General features: G+C 38.4%; 3 protein-coding genes and 1 long non-coding RNA gene across 5 annotated transcripts; 2 read left to right on the top strand and 2 right to left on the bottom strand.

The window, feature by feature from the left end:
• Window positions 1-907: 907 nt before the first annotated feature.
• On the bottom strand, window positions 908-5,001 carry LOC133733283 (uncharacterized). The gene is made up of 6 exons (XR_009857601.1): window positions 4,460-5,001; window positions 4,118-4,218; window positions 3,162-3,377; window positions 2,587-2,612; window positions 2,102-2,169; window positions 908-1,341 (listed from the first exon to the last, which is right to left on the bottom strand). It is a non-coding gene; the product is annotated as an uncharacterized LOC133733283 (long non-coding RNA).
• A 2,396-nt stretch (window positions 5,002-7,397) lies between these two features.
• LOC133729287 (uncharacterized) lies at window positions 7,398-8,651 on the top strand. Its single transcript, XM_062156783.1, has 3 exons — window positions 7,398-7,928; window positions 8,270-8,302; window positions 8,439-8,651. The coding sequence occupies exons 1-3, from the start codon at window positions 7,443-7,445 to the stop codon at window positions 8,508-8,510; spliced, it is 591 nt and encodes a 196-aa protein (XP_062012767.1). The 5' UTR covers window positions 7,398-7,442; the 3' UTR covers window positions 8,511-8,651.
• An 8,013-nt stretch (window positions 8,652-16,664) lies between these two features.
• LOC133728667 (thiosulfate/3-mercaptopyruvate sulfurtransferase 1, mitochondrial-like) lies at window positions 16,665-23,629 on the top strand. 2 transcript variants are annotated; one of them, XM_062156091.1, is made up of 12 exons: window positions 16,666-16,900; window positions 17,765-17,950; window positions 18,302-18,361; window positions 18,524-18,586; window positions 19,280-19,404; window positions 19,499-19,661; window positions 20,149-20,208; window positions 20,707-20,765; window positions 21,128-21,209; window positions 21,875-21,938; window positions 22,654-22,721; window positions 23,243-23,629. In XM_062156091.1, exons 1-12 carry the CDS (start codon window positions 16,796-16,798, stop codon window positions 23,342-23,344), a joined length of 1,137 nt encoding a protein of 378 aa, XP_062012075.1. In that variant the 5' UTR covers window positions 16,666-16,795; the 3' UTR covers window positions 23,345-23,629. The 2 variants fall into 2 exon arrangements, with proteins under 2 accessions (XP_062012076.1, XP_062012075.1); XM_062156092.1 differs by lacking the exon at window positions 18,302-18,361 and having other exon boundaries at window positions 16,665-16,900.
• Window positions 23,630-23,778: 149 nt separating this feature from the next.
• LOC133728668 (transcription factor bHLH52-like) lies at window positions 23,779-25,297 on the bottom strand. The gene is made up of 2 exons (XM_062156093.1): window positions 24,556-25,297; window positions 23,779-24,184 (listed from the first exon to the last, which is right to left on the bottom strand). Exons 1-2 carry the CDS (start codon window positions 25,210-25,212, stop codon window positions 23,990-23,992), a joined length of 852 nt encoding a protein of 283 aa, XP_062012077.1. The 5' UTR covers window positions 25,213-25,297; the 3' UTR covers window positions 23,779-23,989.
• Window positions 25,298-26,854: the final 1,557 nt, after the last annotated feature.

The raw sequence follows: 26,854 nt of genomic DNA on the forward strand, positions 1-26,854 counted from the left end.
ATTTCTCACTAAGATTAATAAATTTCATCTAAGTGGGATTGATTCTACCTTCGGTTCATCTGGTTCCCCCTCGATGTTAGAACAGCATAGGAACTGGAAGTACGCTTTGCCACCTCGACCTCGAAACAGGCATTGATCAGCTGTAGTCTTCGGGGTGAAAAGGCTTGCCCGTACTTTAGGGAGTTCATTTAATATTAAGGTTGTATTTCCTTTGATGAATTTATATTATTTTCTAGAAGAAACATCATCTTTGTTTGATAATATTAAGTGGCCTCACTACTACACAAAAGGCTTCACACGACGGTTTAAAACTGTCGTCTCACGTTTTGCATTTCCGTGGTCTATCGAGGTGTCGTCTGATGAAACGCTGTCAGACGACGGTTTTCAACCGTCGTATACCGATCATTGGGTTGACGGTTTGCAGCTGACTCCGTCGTCTGATGGACCGGCAGATCTGCCGACATGCTGTCAACAAGCTATCGACAGAAATATGTCGTGGTGTGACTTCTACTCATACCACGGTTTTTAGGATTCCAGCGTGGTGTGACTTCTACTCATACCACGGTTTATTTTTAAGACGTTGTGTGAATTGTATACACACGACAGTTATTCCAACATAAACTGTGGTGTGATGACTTAAAAATTCAGTGCATGTGTGCTTTCACACGACACATATAACTCGAACTGTTGTACCATGATATTTGAGACCATGGTTTTTCTTAATAGTTGATGTCTTTGTGTGTATCCAACAATGATATCAATACAAACCGTCGTCTGAATTGTAGAAATTTTGTTTGATTCTACCCTAAAAACCTCATCGGATGACATATTTTCCTACTATTGTTGTAATGGCAAAATTCAGATTCTGGAAGCAAAAATGACCAAAAGAATAGTAATTTGATCATAATAGAAAGCTGTTATAATCCCATAGCAATCTAAATGGATCCGATAATGCTAATTGTATCCACAAAATAAGGGATCACATCTTTGAAACTCTTATAGCAAAATACATCCAGAAATGTACCTAAAAATGTCACATAATCACATCTATAGGAGAACTGCAATTAAGGCCAACCCAAAAAAGACCAACTTCTAGCCTCAGTACAACTTCTAGCTAAACAAATTTCTCTCTATCAGTTCAAAAGCTTTCGTCACTGCTCCATCTTCCACATGATTGTCCAGTTTATAAGCAGCCTTCAAACCTGGATCATTGTTTTTAGAACAAAACCACCACGACAAACTTGGCCAATTTACAAACACATTAGAACCGTCCTTCTCAATCAAACCAAGAAACCCGTCAATGCAATCTTTACACAGGTTCACTCTCCAACCATTGCAGTTCTGCATATCAATTAAGGGTAGATTCAAATCCAAGCATTTTAGAAAAAATGAAACAAGTTGGCACTCTATTTGCATAATTAAAAAAATGAAACAAGGCAAAATATATACCTGGCCATCTGCAATTATCAACAGAAACTTAACAAAACTATTGAATTTGCCCAAAATCCTTTCTAATTTCAGAAAAAGCCATACATATACTTTAGCAGAAAAGGCCCAACATTTTAAGACTAATGAGAAGATTCAGAGAAATAAATTGTCCCAAAGAGGAAGGAGGACACTAATTTTTCGTCAAGGAGCAATCTATCTTACGAAATAAAGCCCATAAATTCTATATGTGAGACTGTGAGAGAGACAGAGAAAGAGGTTTTGATTCAAATTTTATATATTCCCCAAATTATCAAGGCCTAGGCATCTTCAGCTTACCTAACAAGCTCTCTAAGGAACACCTCCTTGTGGCTGTATAGACTATGAACTATCAAATCCATTAGCCGACTGACCCACAATTAGTTTCAAAGTCCTCAGTTTTCAATTCAAAACTCATAAACTAAAATCTCAAAAGCAAAAAAATGAAAATGAAAACTATAAACAGTCCCGACTATGAACAAAGCCCTATAATTTAAACCCAATGCATCCATTTTGATTGCCCATACAACAATAACAGCACAAATCATCTAAAAGTCTAGAACTTTCATAACCCAATTGAGTCAGAACCCAAAAAGAACCAAACACCAAACTTTAGTACAAACAGAGAGAAACCCACCTCGGCTTGGTACTGGAATTCCTCACCGGGCGTATCGGCGACCTCTTTCTCGGCGATAGATTGAATGTCTGAAGACAATTCCATCATCCACATAAGAAGTACTGAAAATAGGGACTTAAACATAATATGTTTCCCAAGGTAAAATCTTATCAAGATAAGGTGGATACATACTGCAGGAATAACAGAATCCACAGTTGAGTAAAATCTCTGTTATGAATTTAAAGAAGAGAAAACGCAAATGGGTTCTGGTTATATAAAATGAAATGATGTGCATGGATATGACTTTCAGATGACTATTGACCACAAACTTCTTGCTGATTCATCAATGAAGTGCACAAATAGCATGATTTGTGCCAATAATGGAATTAAAAGTAAAAACTGTAAAGTGGAAAGAGCGTAAGAACAGCTGAGATTAACCAACTGTAAACGGTAAAACAGAGGTTGAACTTCTTGACAAAAGTTAGCATAGTGTAGAGGAATTTTACCTGACTTGTATCAGGATGAACACTCCCTGGATCAAAGTTAAAAGAAAAAAAAACAAAAAAATTAGTTTTCCCTCGTCCATTAAGTAACCCCAAGCTAAATAAAGCAAATTTCCAAAACTAAACAGATGGTTACCCTCCAGTATATTTTCTAATCAAACCGACAATTCAGATATCAGTACCACCTCTTATTCATTCAATTCTTTTGAAACCCAAAATCCCAAGCTACAGGATAAGAAGAACTACACATAATCTAACAATAGGAATATGTGAAATAGGGATAGTCTATATAATTGAGGGAAAGGGCAAATGCTTAATTCAGTAGCAAGATAACTTTGGTTGCTGAGTCACAAGACTTCCTTGAAAAGTAACCGTAAATATGTAGTATTAGAAAATGTGTTGGATGAATGACTCAGTTTATGTCAGTTCAAAAACAAAATGTAACGCTAGAAGTTAAGCTAAAGAACAGTAAGAAGACAAAACATGCACCATAAAGATAAGAAATAATACATGGAGAATCAAAACATATAGAAATAGAAAAAAGAAGTCTGATGCATAGTTCATGAAATGGCATTCACCTTTACTGTATACTTAGGAGATTCACCATCCCACAGTGAGCATATCCTAGGACTAACTTGCTTATTCCACCATCATCAAAAAACCGAATGGTGGAAAGGGGCCACTGCACCAGTTGCGGCAGTTAGTGTATCTTTGATACTATGTGTACCACGTATCAACAGAAGAAAGCATTTTGAATCTTTATCACGTAGAATGGTGAACGCAGGCTTCATAAGCTGCAACATTATGTTATTAATTAATAACACAATTAACAATCACTCACTAGTACAAAAGTAAATAAAAAACGGAAGTGCTTTATCACAAGGATCATAGAATTATTAGGAAGTTTATATGCAACTTTGTGCGCCTGCACCATACTTTTATTCTTTCTCAGTGATCCCCTTGACTCAATTCATTTTCGTCTAGGATGAATGATGTTACAGAATATGGACTAACATTTTCTGCTATCAGTTTTTCCTTGTTATGAATACTACTTTCTACTGCTATGGATTAATTCTCAAGAAAGACGCAGGTTTGATACCTCATTCTAAAGGATATTGAAAGAAACTTCACACCAATCTAAAATGTTATCCAGATAAGAAGCTATTTGGTCAAAAACTAGGTTCTATAAGTGTTTCGTTATTATGTACTTTTATTTACCTCAACTAGAAAGACGTGTACTCAGAGAGTTTTTTCACATTACTTAAAAAAGTTCAAGATGAACTTCAAATGTATATACGTGCAATAAACAGTCATATCCATGCACATCATTTCGATTACTCAGAAGAACAATGTAAGCACATAACCAAACGCAAAGGTGTGGCAGAAAAACAAACCGCAAGAAGCATCAGAAACTATAGTAAGGTCATATAAAATGAAATCAATGGAGAAAATGGTTTGTATCTAGATAAATGAGCAGAGAGATCATGATTAATAGCAGTAGTTGCTGTCAAAATGCAGGTCTAAAAGTACTTACTAGGATATCGCTACAGCTCTTGCTGGATGAGGTCATAGGGGAAGGGGCAAAGTTGTTCCACTCTACATTTTGCAACATCCTTCGCTCTTCTGCAGAGAAAACTGAAATTGCAGCCAATCCTCTCAACGGAAAGCCATAGAAATTTCTATTAAAATTAAATTGGGACTTTTACCTTTCAGAAAACCATAACCAGATTCATTTCGCCTAACAATCCCACAGAAATTCCAACAACTTTGAAAATTTATCTTAGTGATTGGAGAGAATATATGACAACCACCACATAAAAGCCCCCAAACTAAAAACCCTAGAAATTTCAATTGAAATTAAATTGGGGATGTTTACCTTTCGGGAGGGATCGGCTTTGGAGCTAGAGCGCTGCAATGAGGTTGTTCGTCATCTGTGCTAGGCACCGACTGGATCCTCTTCACCCGTTCATGGGGTCGAAGGAGTTCACCCTTCAGGTTCTTCTGCTCCTACGTAGAGAGACCAAAATGGACTGTGAGAGAAAGAGATTCGAAGAATTGGAGAAGAGATGGCTTCCAATCTAGGGCTCTCTCTAGGCTACCCATGAGGTTTTCAATCTAGAGGCAGAGATGGTTTTGGTCGGGATTCGTCGAAGAGAGAGAGAGTTTTGGTTGGGGTTTGTCGAAGAAGAGATAGGGTCGGGATCTCTGGAGGAGATAAGGTTGGGGCTTGTCAAGAAGAGGGGGGAGACTTGTGTCGAAGAAGAGAGAGGGAGAGGGTAGAGCCGTAGAGGACTCGAGGTCTGTCGAAGAAGGGGTTTCTCAAGGAGATAAGGTTGGGGTTTGTCAATTCTTTCGTTCGCAAAATGAAGTATAGGCTAGGTGGCGTGGTTTTGAATAACATTAAGAAGAAGCCCTCGTTTAATTCATGGACAAGCCCTCAGAGGCTCAGACAATGGTTTTTCATATCTGTTGTCTGAATGCCACTTGAAATTTTTTTATTTTGCCTCCTCATGCTGCCTGGCGGTGAGAGGGAAATAAATTTGGGGGGAGAATGGTGGGAAATATTGGAGGGAATGTCGGTGAGCATGTTTTGACTTGTAAATTTATAGATTCACACCACAGTTTTAAAGAAACCGTCATATAAACACTACATGCTGAGGAAATTTAAATGGTGCCAATTGGTGCAAAATTTGCCGCCTCTATAACAATTTAACCTCACACCACGCTTCCATTTATAAACGTCTTCTGAAGCAATACATAATTCCAGCATGAAAAACACCCGTTGGTTGAATTCATATTAGAAGACGGAAATTTTACAACCGTCGTCTCAATAATGAGAAATTATTCACACCACGGAAAACAGTGTTACGTCGTATGAGAGGTGTCGTGTGATTCATTTTCTGTAGTAGTGCCTAATAAAATGAATTTTTATATGACAAAATTGTCGGTGGGCTATGATCTATTGGTTAATTAATTAGTTAATCTAATTAACGCCGTTGATATAGAAATTTTCATGTGACAATACTGTACTTAAAGAGATTTGATAGTGTGAATAGACACTGTCCCAATGTGAGAAACATTTAATGTGATACCATTGGGCAACTTCACTGTACGATTGTGCACAGGTTGAAAAGATGTGAGGAAAGCTGAATTACAAACTATGTGGTCACTAGCCCCACTGTCTAGGATCCATGTTACATCTTTATTATCTTGTGAGAGGGCAAATGCTTTTCCTGAGATCTCCTCATATTTAGGAATGTTACCAACAAGATTTACTGAAGGCTGTTTGGTCGAATTCAACTTCTCTAGTAGCTGGTGGCTATCATTGGCATTCTCCCATGGTTCTGAGGTCTTGGAAGAGCTCTGGTCTTTCTTGTGTTCAATGACCTGTTGTTCTTCGTCACCAGCCATGAGGTATTTTGTTTGTGTAGATTTCTAGATTCTCAAGAGCGATCGTGCTGATACCATAAAGAGATTTAATAGTGTGAATAATATGTGATATCTTCTATTCATTCAGAATGGTTTACAATGTTTTATATAACAAGGATGCTAATTCTATCCATAATTATATGACTAACTATATTAATACAAATCTTAATTAACTTGCGATGATACAGAAGATCCCAATAATGAAGACTCCAAATCATATGGGACTCCTTTCCTCAATAGTACTAAATTATTTAGTATAGCCTGTTGGTTAACCTAATTAACTATGATAACCAGGTTGGTCCCGGATTCACCACCTCGACTATTGCCTCCATTACTAACACAACACAGCATCAATTACCTTTGCTAAAACCACCATCACTCTCAATATGATCACCATCCTTGTCTTCGCCGGCAACACCACTACCACCACATCCAATAATTTAACACCTCTGTCATCACTAAATCTACTATCATCATCTCGGTATGACCACCTGCGTGGCTATATTCATCATCCCTACGTTGTTTTTTTGCGATCACTATTGTAAATTTTATACATTTGACATCCATGCAAGCAATTGACTTTGTAATAATGCTATTGTAAATTAAACAATATCTTATAATTTCTATAAGAATAAGAAATACTTTAATCAAATTTCCGATTCATATCTAGTTCAATCCGTTGATACTTTTAGCTCAATCATCAGAATCAACTACCCCATTAGTATTTTGGTCCAATCCAAAGCAAGTATTAATAAATTGAAGCTGCCTGCTTCCCTATACGCGTTCATCGGCAGTCATCGCTAATGATGACAATTAATTGGACATGATTCTATTTCCATGGTGACAAATGCATGGAGGAGTTGCGGCGCGGCAACAAAATACTGACAGTTCTTTGAGTGAGCACTTGTGTTTCCTCTAGTAATTTTGGCTGTTAACCAATTCCGTTAATGTCGACTCCTAACTGGGGGTACGGAGCAACAGGGCGCCCGGAGCACTATAGACTATCCCGGCAAACTACTGGTTTAAAAACCCTATCAGTTCAAAATATTCCATTAAAGCTTAAAGCAATCATCAGATCGAGAATCTGCTTCATTTGGTTTAGTTAAGCCAGTTGAGAATAATTCCTATTTGGTAGGTCAAATATGCTCAAGAATTTTTCAATAGTATCCATGTAGGGGTGCCAGAGTGGTAATCAAGTGGACATTTTGGTTTCTTGTTGAAGTTGACATCTGAACAGAATCAGAATTTACACAATGCAATCTCCATGGAAATAACCGATCAACGCTGTCAGAATAATAGAGAAAAAAGAAAGTCCAACATCTCACCAACTATATATAAGCAAATTAACTTCTTTATAGTTTATACATACACTGCAATTTTCTATCCATGCCAAGATAGCTCTAGCTAGCTATAGCTTCAAGGACCCCGAAATGGACGAGTTGCATCAGGCGGCTTCAGCATATTACAACAACGGGTCACCTGAGATTCAGCAACTAGCATGGAGCTTCTTCCAATCCATGGACACAAACTGCGACGGCCAAGTTGACTGGAACGAGTTCTCCGCATTTCTGTACCAAAGCGGCAACCAATGGATCAGCCCCAGCTTCTTCAACGATCTGGACCGGAACCACGACGGTGCTCTCGATTTCATGGAAGTTCTCACGTTTTACTATATCATCAAGACTAGGAGCTTCTGGTGCAGCATCTGCGGGATTTGTCTCACGGGGCTCTACTTCACTTGTGTTGAGTGCTTTGACAACGTCAACTCAAACACTTACGATCTTTGTCCCAGATGCTATGAATCGAAGCCGGAAAGGCAAAGGTATAACCAGCAGAGTGATCACCATCATGACTACTTTATGGATAACCATATGTTGCTCAGATCAAAGAGAGGAGGATATGGTTCTGCAAACCTGGTATGGTTCTTAAATACACTTGTTCGAATCAATTTGGTCCAAAAACTCCTAGCTTCCATATATATGCTCCAGTGTCATTAATTTGATCCAAACTCTCTCTTATCGTTCCCCGGTGATCGATATTTAAGGCAATATATAAAAAGAACAATTACGACCATAACACTTACTGCATAAGCGAAAAAAATAAAGCAGAACTTGGACATTGTGTCTAAATTAATTTGGAGCTATCCAATTGGATATGATTATGTTTATTTTTGTTTTCCGTATTTTATTGATGAGTAATTTGTAAAAATATTTGTTAACACAGTTTCAGTAATATTGACAAAATGCATGATATGCAGGCCATAGATTCACCTGGAGGTGGACCAGGACGGGTATGTTTTTTTCCTGTCTTAAATCTTCTTCTTCTTCATTGTTAATCCATGTTCTCATTTCCTTCAAACATTTTCTTCAAAATTATGTGTATATATATACGATGAAAATTTTTCGATCCATATGTACGTTTTGCAGACCAAAATGCGCCAAACGATGAAAGCATTGGATACGGCAGTGAATGTGGCAACTTTGTGTAGCATTATGTGATATATGGGGTGCCGTAATGGGCATATGTATATCAATTTGTAATTTCTTTTTTCAACTCTATCATTCTGATCATATGATATTGTGAACATGTTAGAAATTGACTTCTCTTTTTTGTTACTGGTGCTAAAAGTTTACTTCATTTTCTTTTGAGAAAAATTCAGGTATCGTCCCTAAACTATGCTGCCGAGGCCAATTTGATACCCGAACTCTCAAAAGTATCAATGTGATACCCAAAGACATATTTTGACATCAACGTGATACTTCCGTTAAAATTTTCCAACAGCTCCGTCTATTTGCTGACATGGCAAGCACGTGGGCCCAAAAAAAGGGCAAAATAGACTTTTTACCCCTTTTTTTTTTAAATTCATTTTTTTTTTCTTTTCATTTCTTTTTCTTCTTCTTCTTCTTCTGGGATTTTCTTCTAGCCCAAGACCAGTCCGACGACGATGGTGACTCTCTCCCAAGAAATCAAAGAAAAAATGGCTTCTTCTTCTTCTTCAACCTGACTCTTCTATTGTGAACCGGCAATCGAATATATTCTCTTATAGAGGGAAAAGTCGAGGAATTTCGAAACCCAATTCTCTCCCCCATTGAAAATCCCATCATCCAAACTTCTCAAAGCCTCAGTGATTGCATTTACGGCCACAAATAACCCATTTTCATCAATAGCCCTTCTGTTTCTGCAACCGCTACACGGCCTACTATGCAATTCCCGAAATAAGTTTCGGGTATGCATGGGAGGGTCCAAGCGAGATCTACAGTCCACACTAAAGATCAACACCGTTTTTCCACCTTTGATTTCCTCTGCCTTGGCTAAGCAAACCTATGTATGGGCACAAACTAGAGAAAATGTCGACAAATGAAGTAGTACTCATGAACCCTCCTCATCATTTTGTTTCTTTCTTCTTCTCTCTCCTCCTCCTCTCTCTCCTCTCCTTCTCCACCGCCCAAACCATCACTAACGCCGCCATCGTCCGCAAGCTCCAGTCCTTAGGTTTCACCAACCTCGTCCTCCGCACCCACACCGACCTCGAGTCCTTCTTCGCCGCCGAAAAGCCCCAATTCGGTGGCATCCACGCCACCAACACCTACCCGGCTGACTTCATCGCCCTCAACCTCCAAATCCAGACCACCGACATCGACGCCTCGCACCGATTTGGAGTCAACAAGCTTCTCTTCCGGGAATTGGTGTAAATGCAAGAGGAGCCGATAACCTTGTCGGAATCACAGTAAACGCCGGCGAAATTACTGGGGTCGAAAGTGAAATCCAAGGAGGCACCCTACTGAGCATCGATCTCTTTTCACTGGGATTGGTGATGCTCGCTCTTTCATCGAGTCAACCGCCTTCATCAACCACGACCCCTCCCTCAAGTTCCTCATCTCCCGCCTCGACCTCGCCGCCAACCCCAACTCTCGATCCCTGCCGAACTCCGCTTCTCCTGTCACCCTCCACCGCCGCCGCCGCCAACCCAACCCATCCTCTTCAATTTCTCAGCATCCAACCACCGAGCTCAAAGAAGAAGCAAACCCCAGAAGAAGAATTATAAAAAAAAATTGCTGATGAGATTTAACATCAGGGTCATTTTGGTCTTTTCTTTTTCTTTCTTTTTTGACTTATTTGCCACGTCAGCAAACAGACAGAACCGTTAGATTTTTTTGACGGAAGTATCACGTTGATGCCAATATAGGTCTTTGGGTATCACATTGATACTTTTGAGAGTTCGGGTATCAAATTGGCTTTGGCAGCATAGTTTGGGGACGTGGGCTGAATTTTTTTTTTTTTTTTTTTTAATTAAGAGATGATTAATTTGTGAATTTATTGTAAAAGTGTGTGTATTAGCTTCCATTTGAAAGATTCTTAAGAACTTCGATTCTTTTTTATTTTATTTTTTTCCTTATACCAAGACCTTTTCTTATTAAAATCGAAGTAATAATACCATGTCAAACGTTAACGTGGTTAGTAAATGAAATTTTCTAAAATGTGCAAAAAGAGGTACTGTAGTCTTACAAGTTTACATGTACATAACCTATATTTAATAGGATACAAAGTATATGCATGATATATTTTGTACAAACCAAATTAGTTAGGTAGACTAATTCACGCCAAACAAATAGTCACACAGCTGACTATTGTGATCCTTAATTGTGAAGCCAATAGGAGACAAAAAATCGACTTTGATGGAACACTTGAATTGGTTGATGGTACGCAAATAAAGTGTGCGCCATCATTCGCAGTCGGTAGTATCTTCTGTCTCGATCTTGATCATGATCACCGTGGTTGTGAAAGAACATTTCAAGGATCCTGACCGGACTCACAGTGGTCATGACCTTATTAATAGAGGCTCACTTAGTTTGGTAAATTGTTGATCCGATAATATAGAAATTAACCTTCAAAAGTATTTGGCATCGCTTGCATTCTCTCCCTGTGGACCAATATGGCGTGCTTGTGTTTCATCTTTCAAATGTAAAACATGCAAGGATGAGAATGCAATATTTGAAACGAAATGGCAAAACAAATTGCAAGTGCATATGGAGAGAAACGAGAAGAGCACTTGAGAAGAAATGGGTAGAAAACTGTTATTTATACTGAAACCAAGCATTGAGTCATCAATGTAGAGCCAAAAAGGAAGCACAAGACCAGAGTTTACATTTATGCATCTTCTTTAGTTTATAAAATGAGATATGTTTCCTAAAGTACTTATTGGCGTATCCTGGTAATTTAAGAAAGTCGATACCCATTGACCCCTGAAAAAAAAATTTGGATGAATTGTCAATATGAAGCGATAAATAAAACCAGATTCTGTTGAGAATGTGTATAAATATAACTCCCACATTGAAAAAATATAACTTTGCTTATGGGTTTATAAGTGTTTGAGCCACTCCATCCATTGCCAATTGGTTTTGGATGTGAACCCCAGACACCATGATAAAGGTATCAGAGCGGACTACTTTATTATGGTATCAGAGCGGGTTACCCACGTGTTTGGTTTCAACGATAACCACACGTGCTCACCGTGTATGGCTTGAGAAATCGCCACACGTGCGGGGGCGTGTTGAGAATGTGTATAAATATAACTCCCACATTAGAAAAATATAACTTTGCTTATGGGTTTATAAGGGTTTGGGTCACTTCATCCATTGCCAATTGGTTTTAGATGTGAACCCCAGGGCCAGACTACTTTATCAGATTCTACATTTATGCATTTCCCTTCTTTAGATAAAATGAGATATGTTTCTCTAAAACACTTCTCGGTATATCCTCCCTGGAAATTTAAGAATCTTTCGTTCCTGGAAAATTTAATTACCAATTTAAGATACAAAGAAGAATTTCTCCAAAGCTTTTGACCTCTTGAGCTGCTTAGCCTCCATATAACGACCCTCCACAACGAAGTACATAAAGATGCAATAGATGATATGTTTTTGCGATATGTTGCATGGACAATCCTATCTAAAACCAAAATATAAGCACTGTCAACACTAAATCACCCAAGAGGCCAAGAATCATAATACTATATAATTGTGTCATGTTTGTCATCGTGACTAATAGAGATGGAGTGAATCAACTGCGCATCCTCAGGTGATCAGAAGTGTCAATCAGAGATCTATGCCCCACTTCTTGGACTCAGCATAGATAAGCTGGGAAACTAAATGAAGAGGGGAAGATGTTTCATATCAAATGTATTAATGTAACATTATAGGAGCCTTTTTAGCAAATTTTAAAGAAAAATAATGATAATCAGACATAAATGCAATTTCTAGACTAAAAAACTAAACCTCTCTTGTTCGGAAGAATCGATCGAAATGGTACCAGCCGTACTTAATAATAGAAGGATTTGGCATAAATATGTAAACTCAAATTATGATTTAGTCCAGTGAGATCATAATCCGAAAAAATATCACTGCACTATAAGGGCGTAGGGTGTCACTTTAACACAACTTTCAAGTACTAGAGCAAAAGCAAATAGAGTGATCCTTAATGTTGTTGTGTCCTTACTCCTTAGGTGACCACAATGGATCGTGAGTCGAGTTGTTGGCTCTTACAACTCACCTCTCGCACAAGGATGCTATTTTCTAACTAAAGATCAACTTCGCGGTGCAGCAAGCTACGCTGATGTTGATCCAACTGCTAATTTGATTCCGAGCAAAACGGAGCTCATAGGGATGCCTGCAAAGGATTTTGAGAAGAAAAAAAAGGGTATTTGACCCAAAGCACTAAAATTAGCTAAAATTATCTCACTTATCCCAACAACAAATTTTTATTCCCAATTACCAATTTTAAAATAAAATAACAATTTTGCCCTTCATATAATTAAGAAACTGCATCCATGCCACAGCTGCCACTATTTCCTCTCTCTCTCTCTCTCTCTCTCTCTCTCTCTCTCTCTCTCTCTCTCTCTCTTTCTCTCTCTCTCTCTCCACGCCGACGACGACGACAACGGCACGATGCTCTCTCTCATCCTCATCTCCTCCGCCACCGTACATCTCTTCCTCTGCCAACGACGCCTTTTTTTGCCCCAAAATAGCAACTGAGGCAGTGGGGCCTCTGGTTTCTTTGTGAACTCATACTAAGCCGGTGAGATTTTGTGCGAGTCAAGCAGAGCTTCGGTTGGATCGGAGAGTGAGGTGAGGTCGAGTTTGAAGAACAAAAGCTTCGGCGAAATCGAAGCGCCGTCTCGGAAAGTTGCTCGATTGAGTTATGGAGGAAAGCGGTGAGGAAATCGACCGCTGGAGACAGCGAAGTTGAGGGGCCACAGAGCTTTCGATACGACGACGATTTCGATTTCAAACTCAGAATCGATCATAGAGCAGAGGCCACCGAGCAGTTCTGTTATGACGACGGCTTCGACTATTCTTCTAGCCCCTGGTCTGCAACCAGCGAAGAAAGGTGAAGGGGTGGGTGCCCAGATCATTTTCTGGGTGCCCAAAAAAACTTCCGGTGAGGTTTCATAAACCTCCATTGCCCCCCAATAGATGTCTATTGGGGGGCAATAGAGGTATATTACCCCTCTATTGGAGGGCAATTAAGGTCTATTGGGAGCAATAGACCTTTCCGGCGACCTATGAAATCTCTGGTGACCTCTTTGGGGACCACCGGTGAGGTTTTCAGAAAAGTTATGTGGGCGGCGACCAGTGACCGGAATCCGGCGATCGGTGACCGGATTCCGGCGACCGGTGACGGGCTTCGGCGAAGTCTCCTATGGTTTCTTTCTCTCTAAGTAACATATGGGTGAGGGTAAAATGGTATTAAAAAAAAACTTTATTGGGTATTAGGGAAAACTTCCTTAGGCCCCGTTTGGATGGCAGGAAATCATGGTATGGAATGAGAATTAATTTCATTTTCCATTCAGATGTGTTGTTTGGTTGTAATTAAAGATTGGAAAGGAAATAAAAAATAAGATTTGACTGGAAATTGACTCCCTCATAAAGCCTGAATAGAATTACCTAGTCATGGGTGGTATTCTATTTCCATTTCCCACTGTCAAAGGCAAAATTACATTAATTATCCCTCTAAAAATTTATATTCCCCACCAATATTCCTTATAAATTGATGTACTTTAATTAGTAAAAGGGCGTTATTGAAAATTATAATTCCATATTTCATTCTTATGACTAGGGCTGTCAATTCCGACACGACCCGATAACACGACTCGAAACCCGCACGAAATAAAGCGGGTTGAACCCGCACGATTAAAAAGCGGGTCAGTCATGGGTCAACCCGCCATGACCCATTTAATAAATGGGTCGGCCACAGGTCAACCCGCCAACACGAAGTAAACCCGTATAACCCGATTATGCTATACTTCATCATGAAATTGTAGACGTTGGGAGTATTTGATCATAGGATTAGACAATTTGAAATATTTTGCTTTATAATTATTGGATTTAATTATTTATGAATTATATATAATTATTTATATTCTTCGTCTTGTGGAGTTTTTAGTGAATTTAATCAATTTATGCATTTTTTTAGTTAAATGGGTCGCATTGTTAACCCTTAAATGGATCATTTTATCAAACACGACACAACCTATTTATTAAATGAGTTAAGCGGGTTGGAAATGGGTAACCCATTTAATAAATAGGTTGGGTTTGAGTTTAAATTTTTGACACGATTATTAAATGAGTTGGGTTTGGGTTTGTATCTTGCGACACGACAAATACCTTGACCCGACACGAACCCAACCCGACACGACCCATTGACAGCCCTACTTATGACTTACCAAACACTACAATAGAAATGAAAAATTAATTCCAAAATTTAATTTCTAGTAATATTCCAAACACTCACATGGAAATACCAAATCATATTCCATTCCATATCCGTCTGGAAAGGAAAATAAATCCGTTTCCAATTTTGACATTCCAGCTAACCAAACGGGGCCTTAGAGTGTTTTGGGTAAGGGGGGAATTAAAAAAAATGGAGGAAGTGAGAAAAAACTCTCTAGAAATGAGGTAAATGGACAAAAACCCAAAAAAAATAGGGAAAATCGTCCAAACAGTGTCTGAACTTTTTCAGACTATTAATTTTCATACCTATACTTTGAAAAATATCAAAATGGTACCTGAAAATTTAAGCCCGACCCAATTTTCATACCTGGCAACAGTAAAAACGTTAACCCCGTTAATTTTTTAGGGGTAAATCCGGTACTTCCGAAACAAAAATCTTTTTTTTTTTGGAGTGAACCTTCTTCTTCCAGCTGCTTTCGAATTCTTTTCTTTCTTTCTCACAATTGATTCACTTCACTGATTCTTTCTTTCTTTCTTTCTTTCTTCTTCTTCTTCAAATTGCTACTTCATCAAACCAAGGACAAAGCGCTCTCTGTATCTCTCTCGACTTCGTGCCCCATTTTCGCGCCACCGGTGAACCGGCACCCAGCCCACAACCCGCTTCAGATTCACCCGCCCACGGACGTCCGATTCGCGGGTGGAACAACCCCAACGCCGAGAAATTCAACCAGCGCCGCCGCCCCCAACAAGTAATCGATAGGCATGCCTTCATTTCCCTCAAGCCCTTCAATTCCAGGCAGAAAATCCAAGTACTCTGGTGGCTGTCGTGGGACGAATGGGTTCTTCTTCAGTTGTGGAATTGCTGCCTAAAGGTTCTGGTGGCTGTCATCTAGTTCGAGGTGTTTTTTCGGTTTGTGAAGCAGAGAGTTGAGTTTGAGGTAGATGAGCTGAGGCTTCATAGGGAATGGGTCAGAGGGGCTTGGGTTCTTCATCTGAGAGAAGAAGAGATGGTAAGTGGAGTAACTTTTGGGGCTTTTTGTTGGTTATTTGATTTGATTTTGTTGTGGGTGAATTGATTTTTAGGGATGTGATTTTGGTTTAAAGGTTGAAACTTTAAGGTGGGTTTTGGGGGAAGGATGAAGATAATGAGGAAATTGATTATTGTTGGGAGGTGATTATTGTTGGGTTTGTGAAGCAGGTTAGTATTCCACCTAGAGTTAAGGTTTATGAGGTTGAGGAAGGAGTAGAAGATGGTTCCTTTGGGACGAACCACATATCGTCCACAACCTTCAGGGAATCTCAAAATGCTTTAACTCCAGGCCTCTTAAAATTGGGACGAAACCCATTTTCTTTTTCAGGTTTTTTCAATGTAACCATAATGCCTAGCTTCCAATAATTTGTCCTCAGAAAAAAGTCAACACCAGGCACAGTAGAAACTATGAACTTGAATTACAGGTAGAAGTAGAAATGGAAGTAGAAGAGCCAGTAAGATTTGTACTTGAGAAGTAGACAATGAATTTTGCATTGATGATGAAGAAGATGATCTGGAGCGTGAGGGTGGACCAGCGTACTTCATCGGCGTCCTCTTCTTCTTCTTCTTCTGATCACAGTTGCAGAAATTTGGAATACATGAAGTACCGGATTTACCCCTAAAAAATTAACGGGGTTAACGTTTTTACTGTTGCCAGGTATGAAAATTGGGTCGGGCTTAAATTTTCAGGTACCATTTTGATATTTTTCAAAGTATAGGTATGAAAATTAATAGTTTGGAAAAGTTCAGACACTGTTTGGACGATTTTCCCAAAAAAATAATATTGGATCAGAAATCAAAGGGAACAAAGCCAAGTCTAAGCACATATCGTCCAAACAGACCCTTAAAATTTCCGAGGTAAAATGACTATAAACAGAGGTGCTGTCTCCATCCCATAAGCAGCTGGGTTTTATCTCCACAGCAGACGACACAGGATAACCCCTTTTGACCTCTTTTCACTCTCACTTTGATCCTCGATAGAGTTCTGAAAAGCCAAAACCCTTTAATTCTATGGTCTTCTGAGTGAATGGCTTCAGCTCTTTTTGCAAGGACTCTTTTGGGTCATCGCCTTTTTCACTCTTCAGCACACTCTCTCTCCCCAAAGCCCCAAATCCTCTCTTCCCTGCTCAATGTAAATCTCTCTTCCCTCTCTTTTTCTGAGTAATCTTCTATTGGGTTTCTGCTTAATCTGTTTGTAAAGTTTGTTGTTTTTCATGATGTTCTGAATCCATCTCTGTAAAGTTTTGATCTTTTGCTTGTTTGATCGGTTTTTTAATCTGGGTTTTAGTATCAGTGGATTTGAGATGCAAAGTCTTTGGTTTGGAGCGTTAAAGGTTCACTAACATTGGCTCTCATTGTTTAATCAGTTAGTGACTTGTAGTATGTAGAGTGTACTACTGTGAAGGTGTTTAGTGTAGTTGTTCTGTACATGCACTCAGTTCCTGACTATGTTCATTGACCCCTAAACTTGGTTTTCTTGGAGGTTTCTTGTTTGTATCCTAGATTCTTGTTTGATTATCGTTGTGACTTAGAAGTATTTGAGTTGGTTAACTATGCAAATGCATAGTTCTGTGCTGTGAGTTATTGGCTGTGCGTTAATTTGAAAATCATGTAGTGCTAGGAGATTGGTTGTTTTAGTTGTCTCTGTCTTATTTACAAGATTATCATCGACAGTCCTGTATGTCTTGGGATTAAAGGCTGCATTTAAAGATTGACTTTGTGAAATCATTCAAAATCACTACTTATCTTGGGTTGCTCATTCTCTACAACTGAAAGGTCATGTTTCATTTTTGAAATTTTCTTTTTCCCGGATATTGATGATCATGGGATTGCTTATATTTATCTGGATTTGCATCTGGTACCCTTTATGGTGAACGTGAAGCAACCAACTTAATAATGAGCTTATTGATTTAAGCTAGTGGACGAAGCTTTTCACTGCACATAACCTTATCTGCTGTGGCAAGATCTAATCGAATTTTTTTTCCCACCAATGCAGAAAAGATCAGATCTCTTGCGAGCTGACTCTTCCTATACAAAATATAGAGTATCTGGTTTAATACCTCGTGCTATGGCTTCATCAGTAGCTGGGGCAAGAGCAGATTTTTCAACATCGGCATCTACAAATGAGCCTGTTGTTTCTGTTGATTGGCTCCATGCTAATCTCAAGGAGCCTGACCTTAAGGTAACTGTCGTTGGCTTGTTTGTACTTTACTTCTTTCTTTCATCAACCCCCATTTTTCCCCCTCCAGTGTAGTCTGGAAATATTTTGAAGATATTTGCATTTAATGCCTGATGCTCAGTGTTATTTCACCTCATATAGTGCAGATTTGTTTTTTTTTCCCTGATCTTGTTGTTGTCATCATAATCACTGTTTCTCTTTTTAATTTTCTCTGTCTATATTATGCCTATCAAATGATTGTCTTTTGTGTCACAATGAAACTCTTTTGACTTGAAACAATTACCCATTTTTCTCCCTTACATGCATCCTTTAGTCCTTTAGTGTTGGTAATCTTTAGTTAATTGTTGAATTTAGGTTGTGGATGCGTCTTGGTACATGCCTGATGAGCAAAGGAATCCAATTCAAGAGTATCAGGTGTTCACTTCGCTTTCTGTTTTCCCTAGTCATATTTTTAAATTCTTATTTTTCTTATTCTCTGCAAATGCTGTTATCTGGTACTTATTAGTAATTCTCCTTAGTTCCTTCTTACTCATTCATTTCATAATGGATGTAGATCCTGATTCTTTCTGATAACAGGTTGCTCATATTCCTGGTGCCCTTTTCTTTGACGTAGATGGAATATCGGATCGCACAACAAAAGTGAGATGGTTTCTCTTTCTTTTCATTTGCCATTATCCCATCTGACATCTTTTTGTTTCGTATTTGGTTTTCTCTAAACATACATTTATTGGGTTACACTTCTGTATGTATACCATTAGTAATCCAAGGTTCCTCTTGTCGATTAGATGATTAATACATCTGTTTTACCTGATAAAATAAACCTACCTAATTTGCATGCTTCACAGCTCACTCTGTTTCTCACGTGCACATGCACATGCACACATATACTCAGACAAACCAAAATTAAGAGTACAAGATGCAAAATTCTGCTTTGCCCCACAAAATTGCATACTTTCTGTACTTTTGGAGATAGGTTCCATGAATTTACACTGGAGCAAAGTGTGTGAATGAGGTTAGTCTATTATACTACATTCATCTTAATATCTGGAAAGCTTTCCCCTGATGGTTACAATATAAAATATTCTTATGTTTTCCAGTAATGTGCATTTATGAACTATGTAACCCTAGTCTCGGTATCGGTCATTTCATGTAGTAATACAATCATCTTTATGAAGTGATGAGTGTGATTAATATTAATCTGGTGAATAATTCTTGACGTTGGAAGTTCTAGGTCTATGTGTGCCATCATCTGCAGGCATATGTTACTTTGATATCTATCTTGCAGTCTCCTTTTGTCATCTCTTGATGATCTAGAATTGATGATTTTTTCAGTTACCACATATGTTACCATCTGAGGAAGCCTTTGCTGCTGCTGTTTCTGCTCTTGGCATTGAGAACAAAGACGATCTAGTTGTGTATGATGGGAAAGGGCTTTTTAGTGCAGCTCGTGTGTGGTGGTAAGTTATGTAACTCATCTGAAATGCTGCTAAACAATGTGTTTCCCACCCCATGTGGCATCAACTGATGCTTCAATTCATTGTAAAATGAAAGGATGTTCCGAGTGTTTGGCCATGATAGAGTCTGGGTTTTAGATGGAGGCTTGCCAAGATGGCGTGCATCTGGATATGACGTTGAATCTAGTGCTTCTGGCGATGCGATTTTGAAAGCTAGTGCTGCCAGTGAGGCAATAGAGAAAGTTTATAAGGGACAGCCAGTAAGTTCCCATCATAATACCTAATTTTTGACATTTTTTTTTCAAGTATACCTGCCATGGTGCCATAGTTTAGCCTACTAATTTGTCTAAATGTTCTCGTTGTCTCTGAATGACTTTTGGAAATGCTTGGTGCTGAATTCTTTCTTTTGTAATAATGCCATGTATGTTGGAAATGTTTCCCGGCATCAACACCTTTTCTTGAAATGTTGGAAATTCGTAGCTTTGTGCAATTCTTATTGTTTAATGCTAGTGACTGGAGTGTTGGTCTAGAGTTCAAAACTTTATCTGTCTTTTTTGGGGTTGCGGGGTGGCCAGTCTGTTGCTTCTTTTGAAACTTTAACATTCTCTTAGGCAGAAATATATGAGCTAGTCCACTAAATTGAGTCTACCTGGTCTTCTTTTTGCTATTTAAGTAGTATTACTTTTAAAGTTTTGACTTGTAAAGTCGTGTTTTTTGATTTCAGACAAATGCAATTTTGTTCTGCAGGTTGGTCCAAACACATTTCAGACTAAATTTCAGCCACATCTTGTCTGGAATCTTGAGCAGGTTTTTTTTCTCTTATCTTAAATATATGAAGCTGCACATCCACCCTTGTATCAGTGCACGCTAATGCTAGTTTTTCAAGAACTTTTACGGTACCTATAATTTATTTTTTCAAAAAAAAAAAAAAAAGGTTCCTGTATTTCGCAAAAGTGAATATGACAGTACTGGAAAAACTACAGAACACCAAAAATTTGTTTAAAACACAAAATTGCTTGTAGCATTGTCCACATGACATAGAATGTAATATCTTATGGAATGATGAAGACTCTGCTAGAGTTGTTGAATCCATTAAAGTTTCATTGACTAGCTGGTCTGCACCTTTTTTTAATTATTTATTTATTTATTTATTTTTCGTTGTCTAATGTCTGGGACTCTGGGGTACTCGTCAGTGGTAACCTTCCCCTTAAAACTACTACTGCTCTGTACAGATTGTGTTTTGTAATTTATTTTTTTGCTATTTTTGCTAAATCCTAGCTTTATATTTCTTAATAATTTCTCCAGGTTAAAAGAAATGTTGAGGAAAGAACTCACCAGCATATAGATGCCCGATCAAAGGCCAGGTATTCTTTTTACTAATCAACTGCATGTACTCATCTTCTTTGGGATAAAATTGTTGAGTCAATCTTCACTCTTCAGCATATAACTGTTCAGGGTTAATACCATGAAGCTTGAATAACTTTGAGTATTATATTCCTCCATAAATGTGAATCATGACTTATGAGTTGTACTTATACATGCTGGAAATTGTTCATGCATCAGACAACTGGTTTTGGAATTATCATTCTTGAGTGAGGTGACATAACAGTATGTGTAACTGGTAAAAAGAGTTCTTTTAGCTGAAAATCTGATGTAGAGACTGTATATCCAGAGAGTTTGGTTTTAGCTTAAGAATTTTGAATTTGATGGAGGTTTGTTCTTGTAGATTTGATGGAACTGCATTGGAGCCTCGGAAAGGGATAAGAAGTGGTCACGTACCTGGAAGCAAGTGCATTCCTTTTCCTCAGGTAAAAAGATCTTGCGGCTGTGTTTAGCCTCTTCTAATGGGACCAAATGATGCATCCCTAAGGTTTTTAGTGATTCAGCGAGTGTTCGAGGATAATACTGATGCAGGAAGTTAATGGTTTTACTAATGTTGGTTTTGTGCCCTCTATCCATTAAGTTTAAGGAATACATTAGTTGGTGGGTTGTGCTGTACATTTTTTATTTTAACTAGATTTCATTCTTAAGCTTCATATCGAGTATTTACAGAAAAAAAAAAAAAAAATTTGAAACGTGCTTCTGTATTTGTTTCATATATTTTGTTAAAGCAGAGCATTTGTATCTTTCTTTTTTAGCAAAAAGAGCGTTCCTGAAAATATGGATTTTTAACAGTCAACTGTTAGGTATTTCCAGAGCTTGATCCTGGTCATGCAATATCAATGGTTATAAACTGACTTTTTGAAATTGGAGTCTGGGTATAGGTATAACCATTCTTCGTAGTATGGGAGGCAGTCTAAATGCTTCATTGTGTTCGAAATCATTCTTTGGATATGTTTGTCAATTTTCCATCCCCTTTCCCTAAAAATCTAGTTCTTGATCTTTATGAAATTCCAACGAAAAACAAGTGTCTGACGTCTGTACAAAAGCTATGCACCATAGGGTGTTGATTAACAAACTTGTTTCTATATAGTTGTTGGATGCTTCAGGGACAGTCTTACCAGCGGACGAGTTGAAAAAAAGATTTGATGAAGCAGGTAAGAACTCTTTTGTACACTTGCCGAAGTTTATCCAACTCTTTGATGTTTTATCTACTTCGTTCTAAAAGCCATTGTATTCATGATGCTTATTAGTGAATTAGTTTCTTTTTCATTACATTGGGGAATTTCTTTGCATTTAGTTCTGAGTGTTCACTCCCATTTTAGAACCTGTTGTTATTTGTTACACCAAAAACATCATTTCAGATGTAGTGACAACAAATATTGTGGTCTCTCTGTCTCTGATGAAGCTATCTTAATGCTTTCTGATATGGTGAATGCAACCAATATAGAGGTCCTTGTCGTGATGGTAATATGACTTTTCTTCCTCTTTGTGTAGCCTGTGCCACCTTACACCAGGATATAGTCAAGTCAGTCCTGTCTTGCTGTGTCCTTGTTATTCCATACACAAACTCAACTTTGTTCTGCATATTACATTTTCTAGAAGCCTTGAACTGATTATTCTTGCATGTCATTATCATTCTGAGATATTCAGCAGAACTCCTTAAACACTACCGCACCTCCCCCCCCCCCCCCCCTTCCCCTCTGCCCCCTGGTGGGTAACTGATTTGCTGTTGCTGTCTCCTTGTTGTTTTGCCATACACAGTCCAGAACTCGTGGACTACTTTTTAAATGTATCGTATTTCAATTGGTCACAACTCACAAGGTATCTTCAACATAAATTAGTTAACTGATCTGAAAACACATGCTGCAGGCATCACATTGGACAGCCCTGTTGTTACTTCGTGCGGCACTGGTGTAACTGCTTGCATTCTCGCATTGGTAAAATCTCTCTCTGAAAGTTACTCATATAATTATAGACACATACATCTGTTCAAATGTTAGTGCGAGGTGATAGTAACGAGATAATAATACTATGATGCTATATCTCATTACTGTCGGGATTAAAATCATTAAGAGTCTGTTTTCAGTCACTGCCCTGACGATGTTTTAAATTTGATCAAGATTGCCATGTACAGTTATAGTAGTGTGTTTGTTTTTTTGTGAAGATATAGTGTACTATTTAGTGGGAGGGAATGATGGAAGAGAGGGACAGGATTGTCAACTTGGGATTGGAATGGTGAAAGAGGCTATTTCCGTATACTACTTTTAGCAACTTGGGAACAATGCAATAAAAGAGATGCAGATTGGTGGCACACTGGTCTAGAATCCATGCTGCTCTAATGCTGAGCATGTTCATGAAATTTTCTTAATTATGTCATTTGCTAATAATTTAAGTAAGAAAATAGAATAAATGGAAATATTATATTCCTCCTTTTTTCATTTGTGTGTTTCTCTTCCAGGGTCTTCATAAACTTGGTAAGCCTGATGTGGCAGTCTATGATGGGTCTTGGACTGAGTGGGGAGCACATTCCGACACACCCGTCGACACTTCCACTTCGTGATAGAATTTCTTAAAGCTTATTGGTACGATGAACAGAAATGGGTTTGCCTAGGTTGATTACGACGAAAGAGGTTGTATCTCAGTTAAACATCCTGTTATTAGTAGTGTTTGTGTTTTCATTGTTAAAACCTCCAGCTCTAGTCCTCACTTTTGTTTCATCTGTAACGATGATTTTATGCGACTCATAAATCAAAACAGCAGCATGAAGAGGTTAATATTTAAGTTGTAATGTTGATCGTGGTTAAATAATAAGCAGGGAAAAAGTGTGATGATAAAGATTTCTGTAGTTCACAGCATCGTCCTCTGCTAGTTATATCCTTTTCCGTTGCCTGACTGCCCATACAGAATCTTCATTCTTCATAAATACATGAATATCTACTATTCTTTGCTACTTTGTCAAAATTTTCATTTTGCAAGGATTGTGTGCCGGGTATCGCAGATGAGTATTATTCTATGTAGTAATGAAACAACTGGTGCATGTGATATAGATCAAGAGTAAGAAATATTATGAGTTTGAATGATAAAAAAAAAAAGGTTAAATGCATATACTTCAAACAAAAGAAACATATGCACATGACGTGCTAAAAGAAAAATGATAACGAAATAGAATCCTGAAAATCAAGATTTTTTACATGCATTTATTCTATTATCCGCTAGATTTGAGCAGCAGGTTGAGCTTGTGGGAGAGTGAAGGCTTCGATTCAGCATCAAAATGGTTTGCTAATACCTCTACGAACTCCTTTGGGACCAAGCACTTATGCTCCATATAGAGCTTCTCTTGAATAGTAGGAGATGCAACGACATGTAGTTCCTTGGTAGCTGTATGATCTGCCTTCATTTCCTGCACGATTGTTAGCGACTTTCAGTACGATACGATTGTTCATCAAAAAAGAAAAAACTTTCAGTACGATTGGGGTTGCACAAATTAGGAATTACAAAATTAGAAAGGTACTTTTATTCTTCAAAAATTCCGTATATGAAAGGCAAGAGTTTTTCATATCCACAATGTTGGACAAGGTACGTCACTGATATAGAGATGCACATTGTTTCTAATACTCGTCCTCATAGGACATGATCAAGTTAATTAGCACCATTAAACTTCCCTATAATCTTGGTGAAAGTTAACAACCATTTCATTGGAAATATTACAGAAAATTGAATTTTAGAACTGCAAGCAGAATCTAGTGGAAAAGTAACTGATCAGTAAAATACCTGAAAGGACCCCATGAACTCGAGAATCCCCATCTGAGCCTGCAAGAACTTGACATAGTTGTAAGCGGCAGTGAGCATCTCAGCTGTGTTCATCTTGCTTCCTCCAGGAACAAGCTTCCCTAGCTCTTGAGTCTTCTCTGTGATTTTCCTCCTCCTTTCTCTTGCCGCGATACTCTGCGGCGATACACTTCTTTCTTCCACTTTCTTCCCCACATTTTCAACACTAGTTTTTCTGGTATTGCCATCAACAACCTCCGGATGCTGAAAGTTGAGCACCGGAGTAGTAAAGGCCCCGGAAAAAAACTCGGGCCTAGGACATGGATTTGGAGCAAACCCATTAGAGAGAGTGGGTGTAAGATCCCGGCAATAGTACTCTTTCGAGCACTTTTGGCGTTTCGGTTGGGGGTAAGGTTCGAAATCTTGTACTGGAAACATGTCAGGTTTGAGAGAAAAAGGTGGAAGCAGATGATCAAACTTAGGATTTTCGAGGTTAAGAAGATTACAGGGGTCATACCATGGATCGAGAAAGTTATGGGGATTGGAATAGTCTGAATTAACACATTGAAGGAAATCTCCTACTAGCTCTGCTTCTAGATTCTGCTGGATACAAGTCATGTCTGAGTCAAAAAACTGAGGTACTTCCCAGTTCAAGGCCATTGTATGGCATGTATATATGTTTACTTGAAACCTGAAACAAAGATAAAACTTAGAAATGAAGCTTTTATGAGCTTAAAAAGTAAGAAGTAACTAGATTCTCGAAGAGGAAGTAACAAAGTAAGCTAGAGATCAATGTCAGAGAGATATAGAGAGAGAAGTACCTGATATAATAATAACTGTCGAAGGACTAGTGAGAGGAGTAGTTAGAGAAAGACATGAGCAGACCTAAATAAGACTTGGTTGGTTAACTTGCAACTGCAAAAGTATAGCTTGACTTGCGGGAGTGAGAGAGAGAAAGAGAGAGGGGTTTGTGGGTTGAGAAAAATGGGGGGTTTGTGACGGTTAACAAGTAACAACCTGCGGGAAAATCTAGGGTTTTGGTTTTATCTGTATGGACTATAACCGCTATGGTCAGCCGGGTCTTGGTGGCTTCTTTAGTTAACAACCCCTAGTAAAAAGTAAAAAACCAAGGTTTGTTTCACTTTGAGAGATCCACGTGCATGTGTTAGTATAAAGTAAAACCAAGGGTGAAAAGTCTTGATACAACACCCCAACCTATTTAGGATCCGGCTTCTCTACTAGAAAAAGTATTGCTAGGATCTGCTTGGAAAACCATGTGAGCCCGCCACGTCAGCACAATGCAATCTAATGGCTGTCAAACTGACAGCAAATGTGGGATAAGAAAAAAGCAAACAGCCCACTAACGTTAGTGTTTTTTGAAAGGTTCCCCCCTAACAATTTTCACTCTTCCCTCCACTTGAGACTTCCTCTTCCATTCTTCCTCACGGCTGAAACGTTTCTCACTCTTCCTATTTACCCTTTGGTCTCAATCCAAACTTCATTCATCTTTGGGTGCTGGTGCTTTGAACTTTCATCATTTAGGTATGTGTATCTAGCTCTATGCCTTCACATTTATGTTAATTTCCTTTATATTGATCTTAGCCCATTTAGATTTTTAGTTCTGGGTTTTGGTTCTTTGAAATCTCAGCTTTGTAGTCTTGGGTAAGATAAGTTTACTTTGCGTTAGGGATTTAAGTTGATGAGGGATTAATAAGTTTAATGAGATTCTGGGTAATTTTGATTTAAGGTAAGTTCGTACCCAACTGTTAGAGGATTCACTGCGATTGGAAGCGGAGGGGATGCTTTGTGCAGGCTATGGTTGTTGCTGTTGAATCCGTAATTCAACAACCCGTCCTTGAGGTATACGTTTTCCTATTTCCGGCTGCCAATAATTTTCGATCTTTCGATAGAATATTGATGGACTGTTATGATGCATGTGTGTTTGCAAGCTTCTGGTTGAAATTTTTGTACATAATAAGGATTGCATTGAATATATTGATCTTCGTGGGTTGTACAGTAGAGTAGTTTGATTGAGACTAGACATGAATTGGCCATCAACAATTTGTTTTAGGGTTCAATTCTGAAGTATGTGAATGCACGGACTGATATAAGTGAATCGGGGTAGCCGTTTAGAGATGCTTCTTGTCACTTGTACCTAGAGAAAGAGTATTACAATGCTAATCTAATGCCGGATAATAAGTGAATGTGTTGCAATGAGGAGTATCTTCTTGCAAGGTTAAAGTTGAAAAATGGCAATAGGAAGGTGTATAACAGCATGATTCGTGTTAGAAATGATGTTGAA

Source organism: Rosa rugosa, chromosome 2, assembly GCF_958449725.1.
Source record: "Rosa rugosa chromosome 2, drRosRugo1.1, whole genome shotgun sequence".
NCBI classification, from domain to species: Eukaryota; Viridiplantae; Streptophyta; class Magnoliopsida; order Rosales; family Rosaceae; genus Rosa; species Rosa rugosa.